Here is a 22,268-nt window from a genome sequence, read left to right on the forward strand (position 1 = left end):
ACTCAACAGCCAAAATTCTGTAGCCACCCTTTGATCTGGTATTTAGTTGGTTCACATGCTTGAACAATGATGTTTTATCATTAATGTTTTATTATTATTAATGTTTACTGAGTTATTCGTAACTGTCACTGTGTGTCATGTTGGTACTTGTGAGCGGAGCACCAAGGCAAATTCCTTGTATGTGAATACTTGGCCAATAAACTTATTTATGGTTTTGCTGTGAGCTGAATGCTTTAAAATCAAATCCTTTAATGGATTCCGAGCTCACAATGTATCGGTAACCTTTCAAAATGCCACAGAAAATTCAACTTACTTGGCTATGTTAAAATAGTTGAGTATTGTCCTGAACTTCAAGGTAATTGTTTTGGATCTACCCACTCAATTAATTTAACAGATATCTCAACCTTGACATTTCATTTTGGTTGGGGGAGTGGGAAGGTGTTGGGAGCTCATTCTACCATTTGCCAAATGAGTAAAGTTTAGGGACTTCAAGTTCTGCTGAACAAAAAGGACTATAAAACCTAGTGCACACACAAGGCACTTAAGCTGAGAGAGTAGTTGGAAAGACAGAACTAACCATTTCTCTCCTCAGAAACAGAAGAATGAAAAGTATTCCTATCATTCACCAACACACCTTCCAGAAATAAGAAAAGACTACACTCATTAGAATCAACAACAATGCCTGATATGGTCACAGTGCATCTTGGGTAAAATATTGTATTCCAGGAGTTAACAATGAAGAGTAAAGGAATAAGTTCAACACGCTGGTAATCACAAAAAGCTATGGGAACCTATTGGAAACAGCAAGGTTCTGAAGCAGTATTCATGAAATTTAAAAAACCTGGTACGCAGATGGAAGATAAAACAGTTAATCCACTCTCCCAATGCCTTGATGTAGCAGCCTATCGATCCAGAGTGCCCTTGTACGCATCTTGAATTGGGCCTTACTCTCGAGATCACAAAGATATTGTTGCGAGGATCTATTTAATTTGACATCACAAGCCAAATGAATGGATGTAACTGCAATGAATAAAATATCCTCAAATAAATATTTAAATTGATACTAATCCTACCTTTAACAAATGCTGAGCACATCTTGATGCCGTTATTCCTGGTGTTCATAATTTTAAGAAACATTTCCGAATGCCAAGTGATAATCCATTAAAAAATAATTAAAAAAATAAAAAATAAAAATTCGGTTCTGCTTTACTAGTTCTTCATCAAAATAAATGTTTCCCACCAATCCAAAACACAATATGTTCATAGCATACATACCCTCGTCAAAAATCATGAAAAACTATGCTGAGCAGGTATACTAATAAGACAAGTATTTTGCATCTTTATGCCAATACAGTCAAATATTGCACCTGAATATAGCTAAACCAGAGTAGTATAAAACTAATGCATTTATTCATTACTTTCTCATACATGTTCCGAAAAACGGCATGAATATACCAGCATTTAGAAAAAAAATTAAGGATGTTTTCTCTAGGTTCCTCAATGGAATCTGGACCAACTTTTACCACGGGTAACAGGAAAACAACAGTGTTAATACAGCTTCACAGCTTTGCAAAAATGTCATGAAATGGTTCCACGGACTTCTTGTGGCTACATACCAGTATCTGTTTTAAATGCTTGAACAGCAAGCGTAAAGTTCATGCGAGAGTTAGGATCAACCACCTACTCAATTAATGGATTTTTTTGGTCAGCATACAGAAATCACAATACACAAATACAAAAACATAGCTTTGCTATGACATTAATTTACCACGGATGTAAAAAAAATTAAAATGTAGGTGCCTTAGGTGCCAAAAAAGACAAGAAAACTGAAGAAGCATTTTCCACCATTTACTCTCATTATCAAAAATAGTTTCAATTCTTCTTGCAAAACAAAAAAAGAAAAAAACAACAAAAAAAATACAGACTGGACACAAACATCACATTATTCCTATGGCTTCAAAACGCTACTTGACCACATTCACAGGAAATGACACCAGCTACACTATAAAAACAAAAAGGTGCCATCCGATCTCTTTCTGCATGTGAAAAATTTCCTGCACATTTACACTATGTGAATAACCATTGTTGTGCATGCTATGTGCCAAACCATAAGTGAGGCTGAGGAGTAATTTCATATACATTACAATGGTGGACAGTGGTACAAGCAGTTCAGCCACATTGACAGAAGTAATGGGATTATGAGATATTATTAATGACAGAATATTGGGATTTGCTTTCAATGCAAGGGACACGAGAGGGAGAGGAGCACATGCACTAGTCCCCATTGTTGAACTGCCTTAGTGAAAGTTATTGTACTTATTCATTCCAACTTTATGTGATATTGGTCAAATTGCACATAAAGACACAAGGGCCAATTGTTTTGTTACTCAACTGTATTTATGCCAATGTAAAACCTGAATTTGCCAATGTGGCTAAAATGTATTATTGTTCATTTTAGTTAGACATGCTGACAATTAACTACCACCTGCAGTACTATCTGGCACTAGAAGGTAAATGCAGGACGATACAGTAAGTGCTATGCTACCCAATGGCAGATAACAAGTAATGCAGAGGCACTGCTGTAATATGCACGTTTGGGTTCAATGTCAATTCATCACCACTTTGCTTCCTGTATCATCAAAAGGAGACAGTGGCGAGTTGTAGCACAAATCCAGCCCAGTATCAAATTATTGTACATCCCCAAGTTTGTAAAAGATCAAGCCCCTCAGATACGTTAGAGAAACACCTGCATAAACACTTGTGCACAACTTAACTGACTCAATAACCTTCATCTGTACACACTTTTGTTAACATGGCTCCGACACTGTCTCCAATTGTAGGCATCTAAGTGCATGTGCAGAGTGGGGTGGGGTCTTCCAGCAACCACCATTCATGACAAAATTACACATTGAGCACCACATGGTTCTAATAAAACGGCAAGCAACCCTGAGGGAAGAAAATATATACCATGTGCGCCTAAAATATCATCCTCATTTCTACTTGAAACTAACTACACAGGTGTTATGGGAGTGTTTTGCTTTGTGCAACTGATTCATGCTAATGCAGACACTAGAAAATAATGAGGCATTTTGTTTTAAATATATTCTTGGGTCATCTAATGACATTACCAAAATAAAACAAAACAAATGTTTTTTTTGATTTAGAGAACACAAAAATAATCTGCATATAAAAAGTGACATTATATTCTACATGTTTTTTTTTTAAACTGTTCGTACTGTAGTTCACCATTCTTTTTTAAATTACACCTTAACCTTCTGCGATTATGCACAATGCATAAGCAGCAACAATGAGGTCAAATTTCTCTTGCCAAAGATCATTCAGTATAAACCACTTGCAAAAGTTCATAATTACATCTTATTCAAATTAACATATTCCTCTCCTCTGGAGTCAAACCTGATGATTTACATTTACTTCAAGTGATCTATACCCAAAGCACTACGGCAAGTTCAACTAAGTTTTTTTCCCCCAAATATAGAACTATAGCTGCCTTAAAGTTGTAGTCATCCCATTAACAGGGACATGCCTAAGGTCCACCAGATCGATTCCAATCTAACAGTCATATCTATAGTCAATAGTTTCATCCAAGTTTTTGTCGTCATGTGGACTGGCAGCTAGGAAAGTAGGTATTGGCGACCCAGTTGTCACATTGATGACACTTGCGCTCGTGCTTGCATTCCGCACCGCATTGCTGATACTGGTTAGACTGATGCCCACTGTAAGCCTGGTCTGCTCCAAGGCCTTCTCTGGCACGGCAAAAGCCTCCAACTTTTTCTCACCATTGGCCATGTACGAGTTCTGGCATCCACGACAAATGCAGTCCAAACAGGCCTTGCGATTTGAATAACAAGGGCAACGTTGCCCACGACAAGTAAGAACACTTGGGTTTTGTGTTGCACGTCCACACTTGCACCCCTTCTTCTCTGGGGGTTTTTTGTATGCTATTTTTGATGGGCTACCAGGCATTATAGTACTGCTATGAACCTTCTCCTTGGTTTTAGATTTGGTTGTTCCCTGCTTTACTTTTGAGTGCGATTTCTTTGCTCCATGTTCTGCGTGCTTTTTAACATTTTTACTGGTCGCAAGCAAAGGTTTGCCCACTTTTAGTGTGCCCCCGTTTGGCACAGTGACGACAGTTTCTGTGGACAACTTAGTCTCGCGTTTGGCAGGAACAGGAGCAGCAGCCCCTAACGGTGGGCCATGTATAATTCTGGAAATAGGTAGGGGCTGAATCTTTTCACTGTCGCTCTCAGATCGAGATCGCTTCCGATTCATCCGTACTATTTTGGGTGTTGCTGCTACACAGGGAATACCATGAGGGGGTGCGTTGCTAGAAACAAAAATACTGTTTATAGAAGGCAAGGAGATAGGTTTGGCATCTAAGAGAGGTCCATTGGGTGTAATTGCCTCAGAAATCGGTTGTGAATAATTGCTACAGGCATCTAGATCATTTGAAACTGTTTCTAGGTCTTGATATACATGTCCACCAGTAAGTAACAAAGAGCCATTAGGCTTTATGTCTTCACCATAACTGCAAATGTCAACACCCACTACATCAACATTACTACAAGAAACTACTTCGCTGACTGCCTGCAAACTGTCAGAAATGTCCCTACTTTTGAAGTCCTCTGCCATGCAGGATGTATTGAGCCTTTCTGAATTTTCAGAAGAAAAAATATTTACAGTAAATTCGCCTACAGAAAGTCCGTTGCAACCAGGCAACCCATTGAAACTAGAGCAGGTTAATTCAGTATTACTTGAAACTTGCTCACAGTCTTGAATATTTTCAATGATTTGTGGTGTAGCCGCCATTTCCAGGTCACTGGTGCATTCCGAGGTCGACGGGGTCGGTGAATTTGATAAATTTAAAGCACTTGCCGAAGCAGCAGCCCCTTGTCTCTCTTCATCCAATAAGAGCCCCTCTTGCAGCAGGTTTAAAATGTCAGGCGCACCATCCATTACTGTAGTGAGGTGCTGTGAAATTGGGGATTCAGCTACATATTCACATAGTTTTTTGTAGCAACGCACCAGTATGTTCAGCTGTATATTTTCCTCAAACTGTTCATAATCTTTGCACCAACTACAGGAGGGCTTCATCATCATCTTTTTGCCTTTACACAGTTTGCAGACGTAATGCTGGCAAGTGGAGTTTGTAGGTGCAATTGGATCTTTCAGTAGGTTTCCTGTAAAAGAAAATATTATTATTATTGTGCAAAGTAGTTGATAAAAGTTAGAAAAATTGTTTCCTATCTATTTTCTGGAAAATCCTTTCAATTTTACTTTAATAAATTACTGATCTAGGAATTCTTTGAGAAGTAATGTACTTCTACGTCATTAAAAATATATTAGTTCCAATATAGGAAAAGGAGAAAAAAAAAAATAGGATCCAGTTACTTCATGCTCATTTCCAAATTAGGGACAAGTGTAAATAAAAATCACACAAATTCAATGACCATAGTCTATTATTTGTTAGTAAGTAATATGTGGCATTGGTAGAACAGACTAGAGAATATGTTACCCTGGTCAGTAGTTTTTGTAATAAAATTCAGTAGATGTCTTAAATGTGATTTTGCAGCTACAATTATATTGTAAAATGGGATTCCTCCATAACAGGCTGTCAAGCCTTCACAAAGCTTGCCCTATCCAACAACATGCTCATTAATATTTCAGTCATATTTCATCCATGATTATGAATTGAGATCTATTATAGTTTGAGATGTCACAAACAAGTCATTTTGTACCTGAAATGCTTACACTTCCATTAGTCTTTGGTGTATAAAGCATTTTACGGCAAATAAAAGAGCTACAACCCGAAGTGTTGCCTGCACATTCCCTCCCCAAATGCTACCTGACCCACTGAGTAGCTCCAGCGCTTTGTGTTTTGCTCAACCTTCCATCATCTGCAGTTTGTGTCTCCATGTTAACATTTCTTTGTTCACAGTATAATTATGATCTTGTATATTTGAAAAGATATTCCCCAACCACTTCAGTGAAATGGTAGGTTTGCACTGCAGTATGAGCTTTGTTAATGCACTCACCTTGTGCTGCTGCATACTTTTGTGTATATGGCCAGAATAGATGACAAGGCCACCCCACAAAATGAACTGCTTTGTGAGTGAAACCTAGGCCACAGGCAGTGGAACCCAAGACTATGTCTAGATTATCCCGATAACCTTTGGTCACCACAAGCTATTAGAAAGTCTTCTTGCTTTTCCCAGAAGTGATCTATATAGAATTCAAATATAAGTTCAACTAGGAACACAAAGTTTAAAAAAAAAATGTAGACCAGTCACCCTATTCAAATGAATAAGGGTATACTAGATACACCAAGTGCGGCTGGCATGTCGCTTTGGGGCCTGATACCAAAGGTATCCGGCCCCATGCTCAGCAGGTTATAGGACTCTGCTTGATGAAAAAGTCAGATAGATGTCTTTGACCTCCAGCATATTCTGTACACAAGTACTGGCATCTGGAATGAAGCTCTTTTGGGATCTTTATTGAGTTACCAGCATGAGCATGATCTGGACCGTTTGATTTCTTTATATATCCTAAAAAAAACACCAGTGCTTAAAAGGAGATACAAATTTGTTGTTTAGTACTGTGTCTATCATTGCAATTTTCAAAATGGTCAGGACTGCTCTAAATCGTTCACACCTCAATATTGCAAAGAACTCGCACAAATTTGAGGTGCAACATAAATACACAGTGACTGCAGCATTACAATAGAATACACATATCAGATTTGAAACAAAAATCTTCAAAATGCAATGTTTCTTGAGGGACAGAAGTTAACAGACCATGGGAATGTTGTGTGGCAACATCTACCTTAAGACTGATGAAGGACCTGGGGATCAGCGGACAAGTCTTACGCCAGGCCATCAAAGAAACATCACGGGTGGCAGAGCGCAGTAGCCAGTGGCTCTGGCTGAAGAGGAAAGACCCCATTTGATCTCCCAAACAACCGACTAGACAGATGCAGAGGGGTGGTGGTTCTGGGACGCCAGAATGCACTGAGCCTACTGGAGACGTCGTGGGTTCAATCAGCGAAACGTCGATGAAAGTAGGTGCCCACTTGATAACCCCAATGACGTGTCTGCCTAGCCTTTCTCAGCATCGGAGTAGCATAGGTGAGTGCAGAAGGCTCCCATCACCATCGGGAGTAATCTGATATTTGGCACTTTGGACTTTTAACATCTTGTCCTGTGTATTTGTAAACATATCAGTCGCTTGAGTAAACTCACTCGAGATTCATTAATCACTGCGTGGTCATAGTACAAGTAAAAAAGTTATCCTTATAATTTAAAAAGAAATTCGGAAGCTGACAAACTGAAACTAATGTAACAAATTCTTGTGGCTGGACATAACAGATTAAAAATGAAGAAATTTACAAATGTATTTCTTGTTAAAAATAACTGAACTGTTTGTCATTTGTCTTCTGAAATGAATGCGTTTCATTTACATAAATGTCATATTTTCAACCGATGAAAAGCTACGGCATAGATGGTATATTTTAAACAGGAAACAGGCTTACAACAGTAACATTTTGCACTGCAGTAGTCTTCTAGGGAAGCCTAAAGAGTAGGACATGTGTTTGTAAACAAATCATTATGTGTAACCTATTTTCTTATATATAAAAACCCACATACACTAATTTTTTAACCCAACATCTCTAACCTCTCAACAATGAGCACCTTCTGAAACGTGGTATACCTCGCTCCATCAGTATAAACCCCATACAAAAGCAAGTTAAACATGCGCAAAAAAGTCAAAAACTTAACTTGCTCACAACTGAAGATATTCCACTACTGCACTGTGCAAATGCAACCATTGAGTTTCCTCTCTCTCTCTCCCCACTTTTATGAATTATTACTTTAGAGAGCTTTTGATGTCATCCGTTACAATACTGTGGATGTACGGCTCTTATATCAAGTGTATATTTTCCAATCTATGGCAAAGCAACTTATGGGCACCTGTAAAATGTGATCATTACGGGGAACAGCCTGTAAATATTTGCTGGTATTAGAATTAAAAGGCTTGATTATACATTTGATGCTCTGCTCATGAAATTACATCAAGTGCATTAAGGTTTGTTAATTAGTTGTAAACAAAATCTTAAAATGGTATGAAGACCTCAATATAAACTAATTTATTTACATGACATTAAATCTATCTACAAAACTCAAATTAAAGTGAACACAAAACTCATTGGGCAAATCAGAAAGATTTGTCAAAGGAGACTATTTGGCTCTTTATATCTGTGGTAGCTCTTTGAAAGATCTATCCAATTGGAATACTAAAAAATGTAATAAACTTGTTTCTTTAAAAAAAATACATAGCCACAGAATGTAAAGCTGGATACATGTTCCCTTTTTCCATTTCAGATTTAGTCTAATTGCATACACATTTTTCAGATTATCCTTGCTTTTTTTCCCTAATGCATACTAAATGACCTGACTGTTGGCACTCTGCCCAGAGCTCGACACCCAAACAATGAAGCAGACACACAAACCATAATCAGGCACCAACCAACTAGCCATCATTTACAAAGCAGCTTATCCAACACGAGTAAAGGTGGGAATGCTCCCCTAGGTTTATAAAAAAGGGATATTCCCAAACACAAGTTTATACTTCCTTACCTTAAAAAAGGTACTGCATCACAGAGATGTTTATTAACCCAATTTAATACTAAAGAAAAACTAAAGTTTCCCCCCAAAATAAACCACCACGTTTAGCTATGAAGGATAAATCACATTGGACTTCTTCCCTTTAGGATACAATCAGCTCATCTCATCCCTCAAATCACAAGTGTGGTTTAGTTCTCCGAGTTCAACTTTGTCTCTTTCCTCGACCTATATTAAGCGGCACAGTCATCCTTGCATGCTACCTCATCAAATATCTCATAAATGGGAAAGCCATTCTCCTGCTCCTGTACATTTAAAGTGATGACAAATCCCGCCAAACTAACTTTATCTGTCACAAAGTTGGACAGGGGCTTGAAACATTCACAACCTATATGAAACCCACCAAAAATCGATGCTGCTACAAAACCAGCAAATTATGGTGAAAAATTGCAATGTATGAAATGTTATATCAGTTACAAACCCTGCGATTAGAGGTAGGGCCAAGTATCTCAATGGATATGCAAGTTCCAGGCTGGATTCCTGGACATTTATCAATGCTAACTGTAACAATATTACAATAATACTTATTCTCCAAAGACTGGAGTGACATGCCTTCTGTTTTCCAAAGTTAGATAAACAATTGAAATACTTGGAAGTATTAATCATAAATGAATACAAATGTTTGTGAAAAGCATTTCAATTTTTTAAGTACACTGCAAATATTCCAGAGAAATTACTTAAAATCTTACATACCGAATAGTCTAAACATCTGACCTTAAACAGTATTAAAATATGACTAAATCTTTATCTTTAACTATCAGAGCCATAATACAGGACCATCTAAGCAAAAACAATTCAAAACAGCCATAGCTATAAGGCTACCGTTAATACACCAATGATTGCAGCTTATCAATCTGTTCAAAAAAGTATCTAACATTCCATACAATGTCGTTCAGGTGCAGTTAATATCTCTTCGGACATATTAAAAGTTTAAAAATCTGAAGTGAACGGTGACCGAAAGTAATTGGAATCGAGTTGCTCACTGGCTGAACATGCTTCGTTTCCAGGCCGACGCTTCTAGAGAAGCACGTGTGTGTGTGTTTACTTTTGGGCAGAATACGCCAGCGACCGGGTGTGGTGGTCACCTAATGCGAAAATGCAACTTTCAGCGAACAAGCTCAGGAAATGATAATAAATGCAGTCAATTACGATTCTCATTTTATACTGGAACCTGATTATGAAGTGCTTCCTCTCACCAACGCAATATGCTGGGATTTTAAACTATTTATATGCAACAATAGTTGGTCAATACAAAAGAGGGAAATTATCTTACTATATTATGTTCATCGCGTTCAGATTTGCTCAATAAATGTAGCTCCACGTTTTAAAAAGCTGAATTGAATGAATTGCAAAGAGAAAATAATACACGGCGATGAAACCACTACTCTCCCCAAACACGTGGTGACTTTTGTTTTCAAACCAGAATGGCAGGGTACAAGCCTACAACCTGATTTCTCGAGATCCCAAATTACATTTAATAAAATGGGCGTTCGGTGACAAAAGGACATTCGAATGATGTTATATTTGTGCTTACATGCTTGTAGGAAAATTACACATTTTGATCGATACTATAAAAATGACAGACCAGTCGTAGTAATAAATCAGTACCGTCGTTATTTCAGCCGTACTGAAGCTTTCTCATTAAAAAAAACTATTTAATATGGGCAAACTATGGGTGAAAAACTCCCAACTTTGACACGATATGCCTTTGCTGGGAATTGAGAAAACACATTGCATAATCGGACAATTAATAAATACAACTCACTTGTCGTTTTATCAGATCACTGTTGTAAAGTATCAGACCAATGCTGTAATGACCAAAAACAAAATCGCTCAAACAGGACACTTTCATAGAGATAAAAACACATGGTTGGTGTACCAGTGCAGGCCTCTGTAGCACTGTAAGTTAAATTCTCCCTACTTCGAGAAGGAAAAAACATGTTTACCCCAAACATCAACAGCCACTCTGCTCTAACTGTTGCTCTTTAAGATTTCTCAGTCACGTTTACAAAAAAGCAAAGCATAATACAGCAAACGGTGGCTGCACTGTAAAGGCAATATATGAGTACGAACGTTGAGGGGGGGGGGGGAAACGACGCCACTTGCACTCGACCAAAGTCAAAACAAACACACGCACACATTTACTACTGAACTTGCACCATCTGCATCGCCAAGATATTAAATAATTGAATTCTGCTGTAGTTAGTGGCAAACAGTGCAGGCATCTGGTGCAATGCACAACCCCTTCCTTGTAGAGTTCAATAGAGATAGGAGGGGAAATAACAGAGAAAGCACAATGTTCGGAATAGAATTGTACTGATCTGGCTTCACCTCTCTGTTCCTTCAGCAGAAATAAAAAGGCCCTTGCCGTTGCGATTTTTTGCCTGTATTTTTTTTTTGCATCGTTGAGCACTCACCGCAGACACAGCAGGAAAGGGACTGGCGCAGGTAAGGCAGCAGTTTGTAAAGCTCGGGAAACGAGCCGGGATCCTGCGGCTCGCACTGCATGATGTAGCGGCATGTCGAAACGTACAGGCTGGTGGCGTTCACCGGATTCATGGCGGCGTCCGAGCAGCGGCCGGGGAGGCCGCTGCGTTGTTGTTGTTGCTGCTGCCGCCGCCTCCGCCGCCGAGCGCCTTTCCGATCGCTTTTACTCCGATGCCCGGTTACCGCGGCGTCGCCAATGTCCATTTATAACAGAGCTGGGTGTCAGCGGACGATGCCGCTGCCGCGACCTGGTCTCCGGCGGCTCGGCTCCTCTCCCAGAGCCATCACTACACGGCGGCCGCGGCGGCTGTGGTTGTGAGTTGGAGCCGACTAGCCGCGAACGGCGCCTCCATCCGAGCCGCTCCGTCCCTCTGGCGATCCGCTGGGCTCGAGCCTCCGGCGCCCGCCTCTCGCCATTCGCGAGGACTCGCCTCCCGCTCGGCCCCCGGTCTCTCTCTCGCCCCCTCCTCCTCCGAGCGGCGGTGGCGGCCGCTGCCTTCTCTATCCGCGGGAGGGAAAGGATGGGGAGAAGGAAGGAGAGGGAGGGAGGGAGAGAGAGAGAGGAGGGGGGGGGGGGGGGTGGGGGGAAGGAAGGAAGGAACGAGCGTGCGAACCGAAGGAAAGCTCAGTCCCTCGCAACCCGCCCCGACATGGCCACCATTACCCTCACCCCGCGGCGGCTCTCCTGCCTTCCTTCCCACCGCGGACTGCCCGCTGACGGTTACAGCCCGCCCCCTGTTTAAACGCTGCCCGGGTTCGGAGGAGGAGCGCGAGGGGCGACCAGATTTTTGTTTCAAATGGTGGAAACGTTCGGTTTTAAAAAGAGAGGAAAAAAAAACGGAAAGAGCTCGAACGCCGGTCACGTGACTGGAAGAAAAAAGAAGGTAACGAAGCGCCTTTCCCAATGCCTGATCCGTTTCATCCTTGCGAAAAAAAACACACGTTGATTTTCCCCCGCCCCCCATGACATTAATATCCTTTCTTTTTATGAAGACGCATGCAAAATAAATATCATCGATTGAAGTTTTTTTTATTTGCCAACTTTGGCCCTCGTGAAACCCTTGATTTGAAAGCATTTCTCCTTGTCTGCGTTCGCATTGCTTTTTGCGTGGTGCGTGTCTGAGCAGACGGGCGGGTGACTTCCTTTTTATAGGGGGGGTTGGGTGGCTGCGCACCGTCCTTTAGCCAATGACAATAGCGTCGGTGGAGGTCCTTCGTGAACGGGGCTGGGGCTCCCCGCGGGTTCTGCTGGGATTTGTAGTTCTTCACTCGCTCCATCATGGCGGACGACATCATCGCGCCTGTTTACTGCGAACTACAACTCCCAGCAGTCGCACCGCATTAATTTTAGCCGTTTCCATCAAAGATCCTGGTTTCCATTGCGTCTGCTCGATCCGCCAACCATGTCGACGTGATCGAACCCACCCCCTCCTACATGATTGGTCGAAAGCTGCGCCGGCGTAGCATTTCCCGAAGCCGATTGGTTACTCCGGCCGTCGATCATCCAGGGTGGACCGCGGGCTGAGCAGCCTGGTTCGCGCAAAGCTCGATCATTATTCGGGATCATGGCGGCTGGACTGTCAGTGTTGTGTTGTTCCCGCTCGCTCACCCGTGTGCTGCGGGTGAGCAAATACACGTCTCTTTCTGCGACCGTTAGAGTTGCCAAGGAGCCGAAGCAATGGTACTCAGTCGGCAACTTGACCGTGCAGGAGAGAATCGAGAGGAAGTCTCAAAGGGCGATGCTAGGAGGAGGTCAACACAGGATAGATGCCCAACACAAGAGGGTATGTTTGAGACATCGTCTGTATTTACAAAACGCCTTTACGGCGACTCTGGCATATGTTTAATTATTACCTTCCTTTTCTAAACGTTCTGTTTATTTTCGACCCGCTATTTCTCCAGCTTTTCTGTGTAACCTGTTTATTTTCGATATGTCCTTGGTCTAGTAGGTACCCCTTCTGGTGCCAGACTGGGAGGCATTAATTTATGACATTTGTCACTTGTGTTATCAGTGTCATTTGCTGGGTAGTGCGACGATCGCTTACATTTTCCTGGGGTGATATTTGGTGGTGCTGCTTAAAGGCATCTTTGTAACAATTATGTGAGACTTCCAAATAACAAAAATAACGCCAGAAATAGTCAGCAAGTCAGGCAGCATCTGTGGAGCACGAAAATATAACGTTTGATGACCGTGACTCCACCCGAAACGTCACCTACCCTTGTTCTCCGGGGATGCCGCCTGACCTGCTGAGTTATTCCAGCACTTTGTGTCCTTGTACGTTTCCTGCCGATCAACCTTCATCGGAATTTTGCAACTTCACTTTTAAACACATAATTTAATTTCTCAGCACGTTAATGATGAACACATAATGGTGTATTGCCAGATTTTATTAACGTTCCTGTGTTTATTCTCATTAGTGTTAAAATATATCTTGAATTTGCGAATTTCGTCAACATTGGGTCATTAGGCGATCGTTACGTATTCATTGGAGACTCTGACAATTTATTGGAGACTCATTTTATGTATAAGATCTACATGTTTTAAAAAGTGTAAAACATTGTTTCTTAAGGACGGGCATGAAACCGATGATAACGTGAAGGAGTTCAAATTTCCAGATGGTATTTACAAGGCTCCGGTGTAAAAATAGCATTTTTCTTAGTATTATGCCAGATAACTGGTTTTAGATACTATTTTTTTGATGGATGTTTAATGGCCAGTTGTTTGAGGGGAAAAAAAAAACAAATAACTATTGAGTCTTAACTAGTGACAAGTAAATGTCAATGTATATGCCTCACTGGAGAAATGAAGGGTTTCGGCCCGAAACGTCGCCTTTTTTCTTCGCCCCATAGATGCTGCTGCACTCGCTGAGTTTATCCAGCAATTTTGTGTACCTTAGCATTTACTCATCTTTTTTCATTATTTTGTGATGTAAAAAACTGATGGGTAATAACTAGAAGTGCACACATTTGTTACCATGCTGTAGAGGAATTTGCTCTTTTAAAAAAATTATTTTCTCAGTTCTGGATTTTTGTCGGTAACATTATTAGTACAATGGTGAACCCATTCGTAATTTTCAGAATGCTCCCTCCCTACTCTGAAGATGGATACTGACCTGAAATGTCGTCCGCCTACTCCCTCCACAGATGTTGTTTGACCTATTGAATTCCGCCAGCACCTTGTTTTTTCCACATGATTCCAGTTCTGCAGTCTCTCCTGTCATATTCATGAGCTATCACCCATCTTATCATAAATCCAGAAAAACTATGTTCTGGTATCAAAAATTTGTATGTCTGAGATAAAGTAGGTATTAACATTACCGCAATCATTAAATAGAAACAAAATATAACTCCTTGCTTCCATTGTTTCCATAGCATGGTCTCTAATTCAACACCTGGTTTATTTTTTGAAATACTGTTTCCTTTAGATTGTTTCTGTAACGGGGAAACATCTACTAATGCTAGAAATCCTCAAATAAAAGCAGAAAACTCTGGAAGTGCTCGGCACCTTATGTGAAGAGTGGAACAGTTGATGTTCCAGGTTGCTGACCTTTCGTCTAAAGGTCAGATGTGCTTCTAAAAGGCTATGGATTTGAAACATCAACTCTTTTACACTCATAACAGATGAGTACTTCCTGCTTTTTATCATTTAAATTGCTTGCTTTGGTTTTGTCAAAATGAATTAGCTTCCTTTTTATTATTGGCTGCAAATCAATTTTAATGTGTTTAAGAAGGAACTGCAGATGCTGGAGAATCGAAGGTACACAAAAAAGCTGGAGAAACTCAGCGGGTGCAGCAGCATCTATGGAGCGAAGGAAATAGGCAACGTTACGGGCCAAAACCCTTCTTCAAACTGGGGGTGGGCGGGGACAAGAAAGGAAAAAGGAGGAGGAGCCCGAAGGCTGGGGGATGGGAGGAGACAGCAGGGGGACTGAGGAAGGGGAGGAGACAGCAAGGACTAACAAAATTGGGAGAATTCGATGTTCATGCCCCCAGGATGCAGACTCCCCAAACGGAATATGAGGTGCTGTTCCTCCAATTTCCGGTGCTGCTCGCTGTGGCCATGGAGGAGACCCAGGACAGAGAGGTCGGAGACGGAATGGTAGGGGGAGTTGATGTGCTGAGCCACCAGGAGGTCAACTTGGTTATTGCGGACCGAGCTGAGGTGTTCGGCGAAACGATCGCCCAACCTCCGCTTGGTCTCACCGATATAGATCTGCTGACATCTAGAGCAGCGGACGCAATAGATGAGGTTGGAAGAGATGCAGGTAAACCTCTGTCGCACCTGGAACGATTGCTTGGGTCCTTGAACGGAGTCGAGGGGGGAGGTAAAGGGACAAGTGTTGCATCTCTTGCGGTTGCAAGGTAAAGTGCCCGTGGAGGGGGTGGTACGAGAGGGAAGGGAAGAATTGACAAGGGAGTTATGGAGGGAGCGGTCTTTGCGGAAGGCAGACATGGGGGGAGATGGGAAGATGTGGCGAGTGGTGGGGTCACGTTGGAGGTGGCGAAACTGACGGAGGATTACTTTTTGTATGTGACGGCTGGTGGGGTGAAAGGTGAGGACTAGGGGGACTCGGCCCTTGTTGCGAGTGGGGGGATGGGGAGAGAGAGCAGTGTTGCGGGGTATGGAAGAGACCCTGGTGCGAGCCTCATTTATGGTGGAGGAGGGGAACCCCCGTTCCCTGAATAATGAGGACATTTCAGATGTCCTGGTGTGGAACGCCTCATCCGTGGAGCAGATGCGGCGTAGATGGAGGAATTGGGAGTAGGGGATGGAGTCCTTACAGGAAGCAGGGTGGGAAGAAGTGTAGTCCAGATAGCCATGGGAGTCAGTGGGTATAATTTTAATGTGTAATGTAATAACCATTGGCCTAAAAGAATCAATAAAGCAAAAACATGTTAAGTTCACTCATTTATGATTGGGCAAGTAAACTTTTGATGCAAATGCAATAATTCAAGGGTTAATTAGTTCACCTTGTGCATATCCTTGTGGCTCAAAGTTCTTTAGCTGTGAACCAGTCACAACTAACAGAAGGATTAAAAAATTCACAATTTCAGGACTTGACATCTTACAAATGAGATTTTTTTTTTAATTGCATTTTTTTTTAAAAAGCTGACAGCTTTTTCTAAAGATGGACACAAAATGCTGGAGTAACTCAGTGGGACAGGCAGCATCTCTGGAGGGAAGGAATAGGTGATGTTTCGGGTCGAAACCCTTACTCAGACTGCTATTTATTGACTATAGCTCCATGTTCAACACCGTAATCCCATAATCTTCAAACTCCAGGACCTAGAACTCATCACTCCCTCTGCTTTAGGGGGATTTATTTATTATTTTCTTGGTTCCTGATTGCTGTATCAATGTATTCCTCTTGCAATTATCTGACAATTTCTTATTTCCTCTCTGGGCTTGTAATGCATTCAAAAGTCTGTACTCTACTCTTCAGAAATTTGGATGATAAATTAATTTATTAATGTCCTGTTGGCGGGCTTGATGGTGCCCAACCCAGGCGACTTTGTGAATGGCTTGATTGTAACCATGTATTAACTTTCCACTGACTGGTTAGCACACAACAAAAGCTTTTCACTGTAGATTGGTACACGTGACAATAAACTAAACTGAACTGAACATGCTGGTAGCATACAAAACAGTGTGTGAGAGTGTGATGTGTTGTTTGGGTACCTCTGCCTGATCATTGGTGTGCTCTGATGTAATCCAAGATTTATGCAGACGATCATTGGAGCTGCACTACGGGCTATAATGTTGTGGGTTCGTTGTTAGAAATAAACTGAGAAGTCTCATCTCATACATGCATTATCATGTGATCTGGGAAACAAGGCAATGGGGACATGCTGAAAGTCCTAATTACTGGTCTTTCACTTGCTTTTCATTAGGCTCTGTATCATGACCTTTGGCTCTGGATCTCGCTTGCACTCTGTCTTTGATTGGCTAGATCAAGCAGCATAAAACCACCCTGTGAATTCTGCAGGGTATCCTGGAACTGATGTAAGCAGCGGCTTCTCATTTTGGAAGACCAATGGTGTTTTTGTTTTCAACAACAATTCTGGTCATTGTGTGTTTTTCATTATATCTACTTGATTATTATGATTCCAAGTTGCACTAAAGTGAGTAATCAAGGTAGTCCTGAGTAACCAAGGTAGTCCAGAGTAACCACAGTCCCCCAGCATGTATCTGTTGAGGCTGACTTGGTTACTGAATATGTCTAGCAGTTCAGTCCACTTGAGGGTGAAGGTGACCTGTGTTCTTTGTGGCAGCATGGCATTGTTCATGATCCATGCCCACCTAATAATATAGGTATTGGAAATGTTTCTTGTTGATGAAAAGAACTGGATCATTAATGGGATTCCTTCAGTGGCATACAAATACAATTTGTAGCTTTCTGCACATGTCCGAAGACAGAAATAGTGGGTAATCTTAATGGCAAGGGGTGACACCCGTTTCGTAGCTGAAATATAAAGTTCATGGATCACCTCTTCTGATGCAGTGGTAAGCAGCAAATTGAGAAAAATTCGAGAGATCTACTGCAGTCACTTTGAAAGATCCCGTGTGCTGCAAACCTGCAAACACCCGAGTATGCATATCCATTGTATAACATAGTGTTGGAGGAACTCCGTGGGTCAGGCAGCAATTGTGCAAACTGTTTGAGTTATAGTATGAATAGTTCTCTGGAATGGAACCAAGACCTGACCATGTATTTAAAAATCCTCGATTCTAATAGCAACAAATGCTGTTTGCCATTGTTGTGATCGCATTTTAAGAATAATAAATTCTGGTTAAAAATTACTATTATATAATTTAGCATCTTTGTTAATTCTTGTTCTTGGTTTTTTTTGTTCAATTGATTACAGACAATGTAGAAGTAATTCTTTTTGGAATGTATTATTTGTGCATGACATAAATTAAAAAAATAAAAAATTCAATCGAATAAATCTTTGGGTGCAGGTGACTTAGTGAGACTTTTGGTTCACCATTTTCTGGAGCTTTATTATTCAGCTGCAGGTTTGCATTTTTATCGGGATGCATCCCAGCTTGGTTTGGGATCAGCTCCATCCAACACTGCAAATAATTGCAGAGTGCTGTGAACATAGGCCAGACCATCGAGCAAACTAATCTCCCTTCCATTGACTCCATCTCCACTTCAGGCAAGGCCGCCAGCATAATCAAGGACCGGTCTCACCCCAGTCACTCCTCCTCCTCCCCTCTTCCATCAGGCAAGAGGTACTGTAATGTGAAGATGAACACCACCCGATTCAGCAACAGTTTCTTCCCTAATGTTATCAGGCAACTAAACTGTCCTCTCATCAGCTAGAGTGCAATCCTGACCTCTCATCTACCTCTTTGGAGGCAACTATATTTAATCTGACTTTATCTTGCCCTAAATGTTGTATCCTTTATCTGCACTGTGGACGGCTTGATTGTAATCATGTAGAGTCTTTTTTTTTTACAGGATAGCACGCAAACAAAAGCTTCTCGCTGTGCCTCGATATACGTAACAATAATAAACTAAACTAAAACATTGCTCTTATAGAATTAAACCTCCAGTCAAATAAATATCTCGTACATTTAACTATACAATAGAATTTTAATTTTGTATATTTCTGCTTCTTGATAACTAATACATTGTCATTTTAGTGTTTTATTTATTTTGAAAAACTGAAGGAAGACTCTTCAAAAATGTTGGAGCATAAGAAACCGAAGCAGGAGTAGGCCCCTCATTCCTCAAGATTGAAGCAGATCTTTCTACTCTTTCCTGCCCTAATCTCACAAACCTTGATTCCTTAATATCTAAGAAACCTGACATTCTGTCATGAGTCATCAGCAGTCACTCGAAACGAGTATGACTGCCCTCTCTAAAGGGTCGTCTACTTGTGGGTCTGCAGATGTCTTCCAGTCTCTGGATTTCCAGAGCCTTATCTGTCCACCAAAAGGTTCTCTGGGCGTCCGCCTTGACTCTGGAGTGAGCTGCTCTTTTAGAGTTGCAGGTTACATCATTTTGCCAGGCACAAAAGGCTTTCCTTGTCTTGGAGATGAGCTGTTCTATCTCTGTGTCATTCTCGTCAAACCAGTCCTAGTGTTTTCTGGACTTGCACCCAAGGATGTTTTTACAGGTATCAAGGACAGTGGATTTGAATCATCTCCAGTGCCCTTCAATATCATCAGGATATTCCTGTTGGAGGCTTTCCCCAAGAGAAGCCAGAAATCGCTGCTGGGTGGCAGTTTCCTCCAGGCTTTCAAGGTTCAGCCTTGGCTGGATCTGCTTTGTTTGAATCCTCCTCTTCTTCTTGAGATTGATGGACATCATGGAGCGGATGAGGCGATGATCTGTCCAGCAGTCATCTGTATCGATCATGGCCCTTGTGATGTTCACAATGACATGAATCAATGAGATGCCACTGTTTGGAGCGTGGGTGTCTCCAAGATGCCTTTAGTTTGTTTTTCTGGTGAAAGAGGGTGTTAGTGATGACGAGTTTCGTGCTGAGCACATTTGCTGAGAAGCAGAGCTCCATTGGAGTTGATGTTCCCGATGCCTTCCTTTCCTATGGTACCCTTCCAGAGGTGTTGGTCCCGGCCGACCCTGGCGTTGAAGTCTCCTAGGAGACTTATCCTCCCTGGGGATTTTAAACAGTGTCTCGTCCAAGTAGGCGTAGAAGGTCTCTTTTACATCCTCTTCAGTGGGGCATAGGCACTCAACTGTTGCCATCTGGTTGCTGGCAAGAACTAGAAGGATGGTCGTGAGACGCTCACTGATTCCCACAGGAAGTTCAGAGAGGTGGCTCATGAGCTGGTTCCTGAGTATAATCTAATTGAGCCTCTACAGCCCTCATGAACTCTGATTCACCACTTTCTAGGTAAAAATAATGTCTTCTTGTCTCATTAATTTATTTCATCGATGTGACATTGTTGCAAGGGAACAGGTTCAAGGATTTGACTAGTAGAACAGGAAAAGGCAAATCTGTTTTATTGGCAGAGAGAACAAAAACAATACTTGTTTTGTTATGCGTGGGGTCCGGTTTACAGCAGCACACCTCTCTCTGCCTCCGGTAAGTCCTGGCCAATAGCGCTGCTCCCAAATTCAAACTATAACCTATGGCAAGGGACTGCATCCGAGTGAGGCCCCACCCTCTTTGGGAACAAAGCTCTATCAGACATAGACTGACGTGTAAATCAGTACACTGCGCTACAGACTTGCCACGCAAAGCGATACACACAGCGCTGCCGGTTTAGCGTGCAAAGGTTTAAACAGAGCGCTGTCGGCTTAGCGCTTGGAAATTTAAACAAACCTGTCGGCTGCAGCGCTATGGGGTTTAAACATAGCGCTATGGGTCACAGACTGTTTGGGCAAAAGTCTCGTATAACTGACATTGTATTCCAATTAAGCATGGGTGTAAAATACTACTTCTGTGCTGTGATAATTACAATCAAGAGGCCATTTGGCTCATCTGATTCATGCTGGTCCGAGCAGTTCAATCCCATCATTCCTTGCTTTCCTGTAATCCATTCTCTCTCACACGCCTACCACTGAAACTTGTTGGGGGTTTTTTTGCCTCTTACCTGCATCGTGCGGTAATTTAAAATTATCCGTAAAACCACCAGCATCTCTTCAGGATGTGGGAGGAAATTGGAAGCAAGCCAGCAGAAAACCATGGGGCTTACAAGCAGAATATGCAAACATTACACAGACACCACCTGAGGTCAGGATTGTGCCCATAAAGATTATGCAATAAAGGTTACTACAGGGGTGGCATGGTGGTGCAGTGGTAGAATTGCTGCTTTACAGCCCCAGAGATCTGGGTTCGACTATTGTCCCTGGTGTGTGTAGGATAGTGTTAGTGTGCGGGGATCACTGGTTGGTACGGACTCTGTAGGTCGAAGGGCCTGTTTCCGCGCTGTATCTCTAAAACCAAAAAGTAAATATGGTTACCAGCTACACCACAGAATAAATAAACTTTTTTATTTCTGCTTTGAAATAGGTGCCAAATTCTTGACAGCGTGTACACTGTGTACATGAAACTTTGGCTGTTCTTATGAAAATACACTGGATGCATTCATTCTTTGTTTCCGTTTACCACTTCCCATTCATGTTTCTGGGGAGGAAAATATAATTTAATCTGTACGAATGACATTAATTGTGGTTTACTCTCTACTTAGGGGAAGCTGACTGCCAGGGAACGTATCCAGCTGCTCCTGGACCCTGACACCTTTGTAGAATATGACAAGTTTGTTGAACACAGATGCTCAGATTTTGGTATGGGCACAGAAGACAATAAGGTATGGTACGATGTGTAGAAATGGCATGAGTTATATTTTTGTAATGGTTGTCCTTACAAGAGCAACGATCCATCATTACATTTTTGTTTTGAGGTTGAGTAGCATACCTTTACAACATTTGGTGATTCCAATGTCTCGCAGATAGAGAGTCCTTCAAATTGACCAGAACTCTTTGGAGCCAGTTAACTTCTGAACAAATATTCTGGTCAGTTTGAAGTACTCCCTGGCTGGTTGACATTGAAATGGCCAACTGTAGAAAAGGTATTCTCCTCAACCTTAAAACAAATGGAGATGGGGGGTGGAGGATTAAATGACTTTCGTAGCATGAGTATAATCCAGTAAAAGCTTGGAATTTGAAGAAGAAAAACTAACCTTCACTCACAATTGTTTTACTTCCATCTTAATTTGTTTTATGTACTTTCTTGATTTTGACCTGGTGTACAGAATTCTTTCGTTACATCTTTTGAGTGCAGGATGGAATTGCATTTATAAATTTAGTGTTACAATAGTCCCTATAAAGTGTTGTGCTAGCAAATAAGCAGAAGAAATCTTTCTGTGAATCACAACTGCCATATGATGCAATGTTCTTGAGAGGAAATTGTAACTCAACCATCTAATCAGAATGTTTATGGATCTGTGTATTCACTGAATTGGGTAAACATCTTGAATTATGAATAATCATGATCAACATGCTGATTATTTCTGAAAGGACAGCAATAAAGGAACTTGACCATGTTCGTAATGCCTAACTCTTTCTGACACGGACATGCATTTCCTTTGAGGGGGAGTGGGAG

General features: G+C 41.5%; 2 protein-coding genes across 4 annotated transcripts in view; one reads left to right on the forward strand and one right to left on the reverse strand.

Moving 5' to 3' along the window:
* Positions 1-1,389: 1,389 nt before the first annotated feature.
* LOC129703588 (E3 ubiquitin-protein ligase MSL2-like) lies at positions 1,390-11,757 on the reverse strand. 2 transcript variants are annotated; one of them, XM_055646180.1, is made up of 2 exons: positions 11,117-11,757; positions 1,390-5,201 (listed from the first exon to the last, which is right to left on the reverse strand). In XM_055646180.1, exons 1-2 carry the CDS (start codon positions 11,388-11,390, stop codon positions 3,571-3,573), a joined length of 1,905 nt encoding a protein of 634 aa, XP_055502155.1. In that variant the 5' UTR covers positions 11,391-11,757; the 3' UTR covers positions 1,390-3,570. The 2 variants fall into 2 exon arrangements, with proteins under 2 accessions (XP_055502155.1, XP_055502156.1); XM_055646181.1 differs by lacking the exon at positions 11,117-11,757 and adding an exon at positions 10,465-10,655.
* Positions 11,758-11,861: 104 nt separating this feature from the next.
* pccb (propionyl-CoA carboxylase subunit beta) overlaps positions 11,862-22,268 on the forward strand; it is a 44,017-nt gene continuing 33,610 nt past the window's right edge. Inside the window, exons 1-2 of one of the 2 annotated variants that reach the window (XM_055646183.1) lie at positions 11,862-12,070; positions 21,355-21,474. In XM_055646183.1, the coding sequence (XP_055502158.1) occupies positions 11,984-12,070; positions 21,355-21,474 (207 nt within the window). In that variant the 5' untranslated portion in view covers positions 11,862-11,983. Of the gene's footprint in view, positions 12,071-12,687; positions 12,971-21,354; positions 21,475-22,268 lie in introns of those variants that run through there. The other variant, XM_055646182.1, reaches the window with a different exon arrangement.

Source organism: Leucoraja erinacea, chromosome 14 (genome assembly GCF_028641065.1).
Source record: "Leucoraja erinacea ecotype New England chromosome 14, Leri_hhj_1, whole genome shotgun sequence".
In the NCBI taxonomy this organism is placed as follows: domain Eukaryota; kingdom Metazoa; phylum Chordata; class Chondrichthyes; order Rajiformes; family Rajidae; genus Leucoraja; species Leucoraja erinaceus.

Bases quoted from the DNA above. Each gene is read 5' to 3' on its own strand.
- LOC129703588 (XM_055646180.1), bottom strand. From the start codon at position 11,390: ATGGACATTGGCGACGCCGCGGTAACCGGGCATCGGAGTAAAAGCGAT. The intron at 5,202-11,116 runs GTGAGTGCTCAA...TTTCTTTTACAG, and splicing joins CCTTTCCTGCTGTGTCTGCG to GAAACCTACTGAAAGATCCA.